Source organism: Nannospalax galili, unplaced genomic scaffold (genome assembly GCF_000622305.1).
Source record: "Nannospalax galili isolate Female #2095 unplaced genomic scaffold, S.galili_v1.0 scaffold14, whole genome shotgun sequence".
Taxonomy (NCBI): Eukaryota; Metazoa; Chordata; class Mammalia; order Rodentia; family Spalacidae; genus Nannospalax; species Nannospalax galili.
In genome coordinates this window covers 5,580,038-5,592,088 of record NW_008336953.1, presented here as the reverse complement: position 1 = coordinate 5,592,088, position 12,051 = coordinate 5,580,038, and the positions used below count along the sequence as shown (strand labels likewise).

At 41.7% G+C, this 12,051-nt stretch overlaps 1 protein-coding gene across 5 annotated transcripts in view; it reads right to left on the bottom strand.

The window, feature by feature from the left end:
* Window positions 1–12,051, bottom strand: part of LOC103732999 (decaprenyl-diphosphate synthase subunit 1) — a 240,760-nt gene that overhangs the window by 146,061 nt on the left and 82,648 nt on the right. For all 5 annotated transcript variants that reach the window (XR_003849344.1, XR_003849346.1, XR_003849345.1 and 2 more), the window contains one exon: window positions 2,304–2,390. Coding sequence is in view for 2 of the 5 variants with exons in the window: in XM_029562923.1 (XP_029418783.1) it covers window positions 2,304–2,390 (87 nt within the window). In the remaining 3 variants the exon portion in view is untranslated. The remainder of the gene's footprint in view (window positions 1–2,303; window positions 2,391–12,051) is intronic.

The following is a 12,051-nucleotide window of genomic DNA, read 5'->3' as shown; positions in this document are numbered from 1 at the left end:
CTTGGCCACTGAATTCTGCACCTGTGGGTCATTAAATCGCAGATCTTGTCTTTGGAAAAATGGAGCAATAGCAGAAGTTCATGATTGTGAGTATAATCTAATTATATTGTAGAAGGAAGCATTTAATAAAGCCTACTGATACTGTTATAAATTGGAACATAAAACCCTTTTCCAAGTGAATAAAGTGATTACCAATGAGGAATGGTGGCTCTATAATTTCAGCACTGAGGCAGGAGGACTATGAGGAGTAGGAGGCCAGCCTAGGCTAGGGAGTTCCAGGCAAGCCTGGGGTTTAGGATGAGACCCTGATTCAAAGCAACAACAAACAACAGCAACAAAAGCAAAAAAGATAATATTTCACTGACATTAAGTAACAAAATTATTATTTAAAGGCAATTATTAATACTATAATAAAAAGGAAAAAAGCACATTTTCTAGATGTAGATTTTCAGATCTCAAAACTTGTACAGAATTTCATAATTATCAATAAATTTCTTTTAAAAAAGCTGTGGATTGATAAATTGCATATTATCATTTTTGCTTGAATATCCGAAGATATTCTTTTCTTTTAATATTAAAATTCTCACCATGGTTTCAGAAATACAAAATAAGGGGCTATAGAGATGGCTCAGCAGTTAAGAGCATTGGCTGCTTTTCCAGAGGACCTAGGTTCAGTTCCCAGCACCCATGTGGCCACTAATAACTGTCCATAACTACAGTTCCAGGGGATCTGATGCCCTCTTCTGGTCTCTGCAGGCACTGCACACATGTTGTGTACTTACATACATGCAGGCAAAACATTCATACATGTAAAAATAAATAAAAATTAAAAATGTGAAAATTTAACTTTGCATCTTCCAAAGTAAATTTACATGCAGGAGAGGTAGAGAACATCTCTGTTCAGGTCTCTTCCAACGTTCCTCCAATTTAGTTAGTATTAGTGGGTTTGTCAATCATCTATTAAATTTGTTCATATTTTTGGCCCAAAGCAGACAGTAGAACAATGCAGAGTTCTCACAGCATAACAGGTTTTACATTTTCTTTCACATCCAGTTGTAAATGCTGATGAAATCTTATCTCAAAGACTATTCATGCAAGTACGTCAATGAGCACATAAGCAAGCGCCCCCTTTACAGACAGCTGATTCTCATCACTGAATAAAAGCAAATGGCTGTGGCAGAAAACCATTTATTTCCTTTCTGTGTTTGTCAGTATCCATCATCATTGGGCATGCTCAATCCTGCCTGCCCTTGTTCTCAGGGATAGCTGATGTTTCATTGTACCCGATTTAATCTAGAGTCTTGCTGGTAAATACAGAAAGGACATCTCAGTGTCACTGTTGGGTGTCCCCTGAAGTGCCCTCACAGTCCAGAACCAGAGCGGGAAGCATAGGTTCAGGTCCCTGGGAGTGGCAGCAGGGCTCTGAAACTGGCTTCATTTGGTCCAGGGCTGCTAGAATGTGGCAGGGAAGAGAAACACAGTGGGGGGAGGTAGACACACTGGTGAACAAAATGCTGTGCTCCTCAGCGTCAGTGAATTGCCTCCATAGGTAGTGTGTCCAAACATCACCAAGTCTGAATTTCAAGAGAATAACTAATAACTCAGGAACAGATCAACACTGTGCTGGGGGTGATTACACCATCCTGCCCACGGCCCTAGCATACCTGCTGTGACCTGAGACTTGTTTTTACGTGGTGAGAAGAGAGCCATGGTCTTTAATAGTTATTGTGTGAAAACTCCTTAAAAGTTTCCAAAGAAGTCAGCTGTCAAATGAACTTCTGGAACAAGCCTGAACAGTGACCATTGAAGGCACTGAGCAGTCATCCCTGCTCTTAATCTCTGTGATGATTCGATATGATTTGCTACTGAGGCTCACAGAGAAGTGTTCCAGCCACTAGTACACGAACATGGGCAGAGTCACATCCTACACCTGGAACCTCACACTTCTACCTGTGGGTGGTGCAAGAGCCTCACAGATTTAAAGATTTAGAAACCCGTACATCTGACGTCTGTGCAGTCCTTAAGTAGTACAATATATGGAAAGTTAGCAGATAAATTTTATGAGGATTCATGTCTTTTTAGTGAAGAATTACTACTCCAACTTCATAAAAGCAAACTGCATTGTCTAAAGCCATGATCTAGCATGGTAGACTCGAAGCAATTGATCAAAATAGCTATAATTTAGGAATAATTTGACTCAATTATTGCATGTTCCAGAATTTTCCATTGTAGTGGGAACAAATTATTTAATAGATACAGCAAACATCTTTCTTTTTTATTTAACTCCATAAAATGAGGCTTACCTCAAGTAAGGATTCTTTGTTTCTAGCATTCATTTTCTCACTGGTCTCCTTGCTTTCTTTTTTCCCTTTGTTATCCAAGTAGAAATTCTAGATAAAAAGTTAAAACATCAGGTCAGCAAGGGTTCATTTCTATGTTGGACACTGCATGAAACTTAAGATCTTGCTGGAGAGAGAAAAACCATGAGAGAAAATCAAACTATAAGTACACATCACGAGTGAAGCAACAGGCTTGTGCTGTACAGCCGAGGCTTGAGTACAATCTTCATTCCTGACCAGGAAAAAAAACAGAAGATACTAGCAAAGGATATGACATCATCAAATTGTTAGAATCCATAGACAAGAGCGTTAGCAAATGCTGAAAGTTAGGAGACCCTCACTGGCCAGGGGGAGCCTGGGGCTGGAGTGAAGTTTGAGCCCATGTCTAAGTTCATCAGGAGAGCTATCCTCTTGGATGAGGGTCCCAGAGAAGTCCAAGGCACTGGAGACTGGAGATTCTAGCTTCTCAAGAAAAGCTTGACATTTGGGTTTTTGTAACTGTTGGTTACTACTTTTATTTTTAAAAAATGGTATGTGTCAATTGTAGCAAAGAGTTAGTTAGCTACCTGGAAATTCTGAGGTCAGAAGTACAAAGGGCATTTCTGGAAAGAGAACAGTCTAACAAAGATAGGAGAAACTGATTTAAAACCATTCATAAATGGGTGCACAGTCTCTAGCATGCTTTGCATTAATTATGGCTCATCAATACTGACTATCAGTGAGATGTCTGGAAATAAAATATGTGAGTGACCCCAAAGTTAAGAGCATTCAAGAACTCATTTCTATACAGTCAGTATAGCTGAGTTATCAGCAGAGCGAATACCATGAGCTACTGCTGTCAGTGCTGAGAAATTTATATGAAAACAGAGTTTTGCAAAGTAATACATGAATGTAATATATTTAAAGTTGAAAACAGACCTCAGAGCACAGTGACTAAGTGAAAACCCCTCCTAAGTAGAAGCAGATGTTTACATCCAAGCTTCATTTCTCCAGGTGTGACCTCTGCTTTACCTTGATTCTCAATGAAAAGCATGTTCCTGGGCTCCCAACCTGCTGTACAGGAACCACTGGTGTGGGCCTAGGAAACCTGTGTTCTAGTGTGCTTCCTGAGTGAATGTGAGGCACACTGGAGCTTGAGAATCGAGTGTACTAGACAGGAAGCTGGAATGCAAGCTGCAGTAACATAAAAAACTACAGTTAGGACATTTCTTACAAATGCAGTGACTAACAATGATGACTTTGCCAACTTAAACAGAATGACTTGAGCTTAATTCCTTTCATATTTATCCCAAAGGCATTTTCTTTCACTACTTTTTCAAGGTCTTTTCTCTTTTACTTGTTATTTAAAAGGACAATATATTGTCAGTTAGGGTGATTATAACATAAGACTGAAATATTTTAATTTTACATTATTGGCTTGACGACAACAACTAACCACAACAGCGTATACTACTGCCAGAATCCCGTGCTCAGGACTTCCAAGTAGTCTTCCTATTTGATCCTTGTAAGAACCCAACAATGTAGACACCATTGCTGCTTTACAGAGAAGGAAACAGAAATCATCTGCCTGAGGCTGATTAGACTCAGAGCACTGAGTTTTTCATATTTTTTTCGGCATTAAAATGTTCTAAGTACTGAAGGAGAGTGTACCCAGTACAATAATGTGAATATATTTAATACCAGCGAAGGGTACACTTAAAAATGACTAGGTTGCATGGAGGGAAGGGGAAAAGTTGGTAATGGTTGCTAAGTTATAATTAGATAGGAGTACACTGCATGTTTGAGGAGATAGATATGTTTATCTTGACTTGAACTTACCGAAACATCACATAGTTCCTCATAAATATGTTTTTTGTTTATACATATTGGTTCAAAATGAACTTTATGGCAGAGGACCTCCCACTAGCAGGGAAGGAGCCTGGAGAGTCTAGACCAGAGCCAGCAATCAGGCCATCAGTTCTGTGCTTGGTTGGACCAGAGAAGCTTCTGTTTGCAGTGGGCAATAGTCAATGCAGTCATAACTGGGCAACGTGCTGAGAACAAGAGACTGCATGCTCAGGAGTAACGAAGATAACAATACTGTCCACTCCAAGGCTCAGGGAATATCGTGGAAAGGGGTCAGAGGACTTTATTCCACCTACATAAACCTGTACAAGACTGGGCTGTCAGCATTCCATTGTGGGTGGGGGGAGGAGCTCAGAAGGCCCCACCCCCTTCCCACAGAGCTCTAGGCAGTTAAAGGTTGCTGGGGGAGGGGAGTCATAGCCATTGGTCAGCTGTTATTCTCAAGTAAATAACCCCACAAACATACTCAAGAAAGCGGCCCTCATTAAATGGGCCACAAAGAAAAGACAAGCTAGCAGGAGGGGGACTTTCCTTGGAAGAAAAAGGGATTTGGTAGGAGGAAGAAGGGGATAAAAGAGGTAGTGGGATGGGGATATAATCAAAGCACACTGCATATGTATTTGTATGAAACTGTGAAAAGATAAATAGAAAAACCTCATGAAATATGTTCAAAAATACCTTCTATTGCTTAACTAAACACAAAGAAAATAAAACAAAATGACCAATTCTATGTTATGTATATTTTCTTGCAAAAAATAATTCCCCAAGACTGTAAAAAAAGTGACCCACATGAAGCAAACCTGGATTGAGGGTCTCAGATATGTGAATGCTCTGTGGGGATCTGAAAGAATGAATGAGAATGTGATCAAGACTGCCTACGGAGCACTTTCATCCTCATTCAGGAGAGGGGGAGTCTGTGTCATCTTCTGCCAGGACATCTGAGGGATGTCTGAGGGATTCTAAGCCCTAAGCCGAAGGGTTATCTTTTATATGAGGGTGCCCCACAGAGTCAGGGTCCACAGCTGTGCCTTTCCCTAAGAACTTTCTTTGACACACTTCTCTCATTTTAAGATTACTGAGTAACATTTACCTTCTAAGGCCCAGTGATACAGTGCTTTAAAATAATAATTTTTAGTCGACAAATAATGATTCTGAGTATTTATGGGATAGAAATGTCTTGATCTATGTGGCTATGTATATACATTATACAAAGATTAAATAAAGCTCTTTATCATAGCCATCAACTCAGCAATTTAGCATTTTTTGGTGGTAAAAATGTTAAAAATCCCAGCACTGGGAGGTAGAGGCAGGTGGATCTTCGTGAGTTCAAAGCCAGCCTGGTCTACATGGTGAGTTCCAGGACAGCTGGGGCTACAGGGAAACCCTGTCTCAAAAAAGCCAAAAAAACGTTAAAAATTTATTTTAACAATTTTGAATATATGTAATGTTACTATTAACTGTGGTTATGTGGAGTTTGAGAGACTGTGAACACTTAGTCCTTTAGTCTAACATGTTTATATAATGATCAACAATGCCTCTATCCCCATCACGTCTCCACCCTATCCTTACCTTTCTTTTATTTGTGGTACTAGGATTGAACTCAGAACCTTGCAAGTGTTCTACCACTGAGCTACAAGCTTCATCTTCTACTTTATGTTTTCATGACACTGACTTTTTTTTAGACTTCACACTAAATAAGATCATATAGGATTTGTCTTTCTGAGCCTGGCTTGTGTAATTCAGCATAATATCCTCTAGTTCTTTCCACTGTGTTTGTATACATTTTTTTATTGCTTCATTGGAAACAGCTCAGATATCTAATGTACTGATTTAAATTTCGTTGGCTATATACCCGTAAATGGGATTGTTCTATCATGTGGTAATTTTACTTTGAGGGTTTTGAGTAGTCTCCACACTGTTTTCCAAAATGGCCATGTAAAATTACATTCTCACTCAAAAGAGATTCTGTGTCAGAGGAGAGCCCTTAGAATCAGGCTGATGTTTGGTGGAACTTCCATCTACATATGATCAGTCAGCTCAAATCAGATTCTCTGCAGCATGTAAGAAGACTCAGAATCAGTCATTACCTGCTGCAAATGGAAAGAAACTGGCTAAGTCTGAGTTGAATAATCAGGGACTTAAGCTCAGCAATGAGGCTCAGTCATGGCTTGCTCCCTTTCTTCACAGCTTCTGAGAACACAAACTTTAGAGGAAGCTGGATAATGAAACAAACAGAGCAAGCACATTACTTTTAAAACATCCCCTTCTTGGAGTAAAGAGCAAATGAAGCAAACAGCTACTGGTTCTAAATAAATGTCTGTGTTTACCTTTTATGCATGTAAAATATCCCTGTTTTCAAAAATAATCATCAATCCTACCCACCTGAGAATCTTGGCAAGATATGCCCAGTGGTGCAACACGGCATGAAGTCACGCCAAGTACCCATCCACTTTCTGATTGGATTTAAGGCTACCTCACAAGACGGAACCCATACCTGGCAGTTATTGGGGGCAAGAACCTGTGGCTAGACAGGTCACAGGCCTCAGGGAAGAGCCTACTACCAAATAGACATGGCATTAAACTGATTCTTAATGATTTATTGTTATACCCATAGATAGAGCATCTCTCAACCCCCATTAGAGAAGCTTCTTTTTGCAGAAGATTAACATAGAGACTTGAAACCGGTCAAGGTGCAGAAAATAAGAGGCTGCAGAATGTTCAGTCCTAAATGGGATATCTATATCACACTCTTTGCCCCAAGGCTCAAAGTTTGTCTCAGAAGAGGGGCACAAAGATTGAAAGAACCAGAGGTGGTGGATGCGTATAATAAAACAGTGCTTTCCAGACACATCAGGGCAGTTGCACATATGAAATCGCAGTAGTTGTGGCAGTGTTCACTAGATCTGCACAGCTCAAGCCAGACAAAATGCCAGAATGGAGAGGGGGAGGTGAACATGATGTTCCAACCCATATGAGGAACCATTGGCAATTGATAGCTTCTGGGAGAGGAAGAGTCAGTATTCTTAAAGGGTGTGGTCCCTGGTAGGTCAACCACGCTCCAGTGGATGGCACCACATCCAAGAGTATATGAGCTGCACAAATAGGATGCAATGGGTTTAAAATAGAAGAAAAGACACAATGTTGGGTAAGTAGGGAAGGGGTGGATCTGGGAGGAGTTGTGGGACACAGTTTATGTGACTGAAGTTTAGGTGATAAAGAAGTCTTTAGAAATGAAGGCCCAAAGACTGAGGAAAACAATATATTTTTATGCTAAGTTTCCTGAAAGAAGCAGACACAACTGGATGAAATGCAGTATGAGATAAGATGCTGGGAGGAGGTCAGCGAGGCCTGTTGGTTAGGATTCCTTTCTGCATGTACCTCCCCCAGGGCATGGGGAAAGATACCTGTCACAGGAAGACCTTCTAAGGTGAGAAAGAAGGAAAACAGAGTGACATTTAGGGCTTGTATGATTTTCTTTTGGGAGAATTCTAGTATCTGTGACCTGCTTTGGGGGATGAGTGAGGGAAGGAGAAGGAAGAGAAAGGCACAGAGAACTTCTTTCTGAAGACCTTATCTCCTTTGCCTTAGAATACTCAAGTGTGCCAAGGCACCATAATTTGGGGTCTCTTATTCATAACATCAACACCCCTGACCTGTCCTCATCATTTAAAGCATATCTGTGTGACACTCACCAAGAACTCCTACACTCAAAGTGACAGTTAATGGGCCCAAAGGCAGTGACCCTCACACTTCAGCTTACATTCCATGAACCCAGGACCTTAAAACTCCCAGTTCACATGGTCCTGAGACCATCTTACATCCTTCTCCCGGAAGACTAAGGTAAGAGTGGGTATCCTAGTCCAAAGTGGGAGTTGAGGGGATGACAAGGTATTCAAGCTTGTTGTTTGGGTTGGAATTTCCACACCTGCACACACAAAGTCCATTGGTCCAGAATGAATGGAACAGGGGATGGCCAGACTGTGAGCACCATGTTGCCACTGTCTCCCATGGAAACACAAGGAGTGTAAGAACACTCAGTTTAAACTTCTAGGTCATTAGAAGGATATCTTTGTCAAAGCAGAGACTGAACACATACATTGAGCTGCTTTTAAACTTGATTTCTAATTAAAAATTTTTAACGTATTTATTTTTAAGTGTATGAATGTTTTGACTGCATGTATGTAAGTGTACTCATGTTGTGCAATGCTTGTGGAGGTCAGAAGATCTCCTGAAACTACGAGCCTCCTTGTGGGTGCTGGGAACAAAACCCAGGTCCTCTGCAAGAGCAGGAAATGCTCTTAACCACTGAGCCATCTCTCCAGGCCACAATTAAAAAAAAATAATATATATATATGTGATATGTGAGCCTTCGATTATACTATCATTCCAGAACCTGGCGATGCTGCGGATGACCTGCCCAGAAGGTAGGCCCCCTAATTCCTGTGGGGCTCCACCCTCATCCCACCCTCGTCCTTGTAGTCTCTTCTGTCCTTCAGGCCTAAATAAAATGGAAAACAGAAATACAAGGTGATTTATAGAGCTACTGTCTTTGAGAAGACACTTTTCTAGAATATTTGAAGCACGAGGAAGCTTTGTTAACTACAAACTGGCCAGCATATTAACAGTTAATGAGTGGAGAACGCCACCCTTCCTCTTCCAAATCTTCTTGTTCACCAGCTTAGTTTCTTCCACTAGGTCACCAACCCTGACAGTTATGTCTAGGTGCTTGGCACTTAGTGCTGAATGCCCCTCCTTAGTCCACAGTATCCCTGCTGCCCTCCACTCCCTGTCTATCCCAGGTCCCCAGGCACCTAGCCTGAGCACAATGTCCCCATATTACTATGCTGGGACATGCCTGGACCCCATTTCTTTTAGAGTGTTTGTTATTGCTTCTAATTTCACACTATTTCCTAGAAACATCTGCTTCCTCTGTGGATGCCCAATAGGCAGCCCTTGGTCTTACACTTGATCTATGGTTTCCTACACTGGCTTTATTCCAGTCAAGGTAAACGCTCGTGTTTGGTGTTGATTCTTGAGCAGATGCCAGGCATTAAAGGGGACCTAAGGATTGCTAGGTTCAAATCCTTACTCCTTAATTTGTCTTAATTAACTTTGCCAGGCATGTGGCAAAGTTGCTTTTTTGGTGTCTTGGCTAAAACTTTAGGGGATATGTGATATCATGTCCTTAAACACAGGCTGGCTCAGCCCCACTGAGAGCACCCCAAGCCAGAGCACACTTCTGTCCTCCATAGTAGCTGATGTTTTCCCATCCTCCTTCTGTTCCCTCCTTTGGGCAGTCTATTGTCCAGAGTAAAGCAAACTGACAGTCGTTATTGATAATCATTAAGTGTTAGGCATTCTGTATGGTTGATGTTCTTTTTAATGCACGTGCATGTGTGTGCGTGTGTGTGTGTGTGTGTGTGTGTGTGCGCGCGCGCACGTGTGCACACACAACCTTGGGTGTCATTTTCAGGATTGCAATCCATCTCCTTTGAGACAGTCTTTTATTGCTTGGAGCTTACCAACTAGGCTGACTGGCTGGCCGGTGAGCTGCAAAAGTGCCCCGTCTCTACCTCCCTGGCACTAGGATCACAAGTATATGTCACACATCTAGCTTTTTACATGGATCCTGGGGTTTGAACTGAAATGCTCATGCTTGTAAAGCAAGTGTTTCACCAGCTGACCCATCCCTTCCCTATCACCCCAGTTCTGGATGATGACCTTTAATTTCAACTTTAAAAATAAATTATACAGGGCTGGTGAAACTCTTCACCAGGTAAAGATATTTGTTGTCAAATCTGACAACTTGAGATTGGGTTCTAGAACCCATATGGTGAAAGGAGAGAATTGATTCCTGCAAGTTGTCTTCTGACACACACACACACACACACACACACACACACACACACAAAGACGCAGACAGACAGGCACACACAATTAAAAAAATGTAAAATACAAAACTCCAAACCAAACCCCTCAAACCTACTTTTTTGTGTGTGTGTCTTTTTGAGACAGGGTCTCTTGTAGCCCTAGCTGTGCTGGAACTCACTATGTAGACCTGGTTGGCCTCGAATTCACAAAGATCCACTTGCCTCTGCCTCCCAGAGAAAGGGGCATTGAAAAGGTGGAGGGATATTGAAATGCATTGGAATGAATCAAGGAAGTAAAGGCTTGGAAAGTCAAGCAATATGCTCCATGTCCACAGCTGGTAGCTGACAAAGCTGGTGTTTAAGCCACCAGCCTGAATTCAGGGAGCACACTCTCAGCTTTCCAGGAGAGGCAATGGTTATAAAAGGCTAGTTTTGAACAGGAATCTTTCCCTTTTGAAAGCTGTTGTTTGAAACCCTTGGCATGATGTAGAAGGTGCTCCCCACTGGGCATCGCTGTTCCCCAAACATTTTTCATGCCATCCTCCCTGGCCTTTTCCTCTCCTTGAACTTGTCATATGGTCTTGACTGTGGGCCTTTAAAATCTGGGACTACAGTTCTTCCCTCCTGTCTCACCTGGGCATCTCAATTCCCTTCCTGAATATAAGAGACATCAGTTACTCAAAGAGGCCATTCTTGATGCCCTGGAGAAAGAAAACCCACTTGTGTATGTTCTCAGAGCAATACACTCAACCCCTATTATCAAATACACTTCTATGCTGAAGTTTGGCCTGAATGATTCTCAGTGAATAGTGATGTATTACTGAATTTGATGTGCAGACAGACTGTGACCTACTCTTGTTACAAGTAGCTGAATCTCAGGTAATCACAAGGGCCCTACTGATTAAAACATGTTCAGATAGGATACTGTATTGGTTACTTTTCTGTTGCTGTGATAAAACACCATGACCAAGGCAACTTACAGAAAGAAGAGTTTTGGGGGCTTATGGTTCCAGAGGGATAAGAGTCCATCATGGCAGGGAGGTATGGCGGGAGGCAGCGAGAGCAGAAAGCTGAACATACACATCTTCAGGCAGGCATAGGAAAAAGAGGGAGTGAACCTGGAAATGGGAGGTGGCTAGGGCCTCTCAAAGCCCACTCCCTGTGACATGCTTCCTCCAGCCAAACCATGCCTCCTAAATGTCTGCAAACAGCACCACCAACTGGGATCAAGTGTTCAAATATTCAGAGCCTATGGGCGACACTCTTCATTCAAACAATCACAGACACCAATAGAGCTGTCTTTATAAACTGCTTCCTTTTTTTTTTTTTTGGTCTTTTTTTGAGACAGGGTCTCCTTGTAGCCCCAGCTGGCCTGGAACTCGCTTTGTAGACCAGGCTGGCCTTGAACTCACAGAGATCTGCCTGCCTCTGCCTCCTAAGTGCTAGGATTAAAGGCGTGCACCACCATGCCTGGCCTTTTTTTTTTTGTACCTCATTTCCTTTACTCTGGCTTTACATATAAGCTGTCCGTGTGGTAGAGTGGAGCATTCCAGGACATTTGTAGTCTACACTGGTCTGAATCTAAAATCACAAATAAGATCTGTGAAAAAAGATTTGTTATTTTTTTCTTTACGATTTCACTGGCTATCTTGTTAAGTATCTTCATTGGTGGACAGGAAATTTAATAGCACCCATTGTCACATTGAACTTCCTGACTGCTGAAGATGGTAATAACAAACACTACTATTTCATAATAGGTGCAATATTTTCTGAAGCCAAGGACAATTAACAGCAGGGCAGTCTGAGCAACTCACAGTGAACCCCATCGCCAAGAACTTTGGTGAACATGAGAAAACTCTTTCAGGATATGTAGGGATCATTTTCTACACCTTTAATCTCTATTTCTGAAACAGATCTTTCTGATAATGGATGGCCTCTTTCCACAGTTGCTTCTCCTTAGAAAGAAAAGGCACCTTGCACACCCACAAGAACCTTAC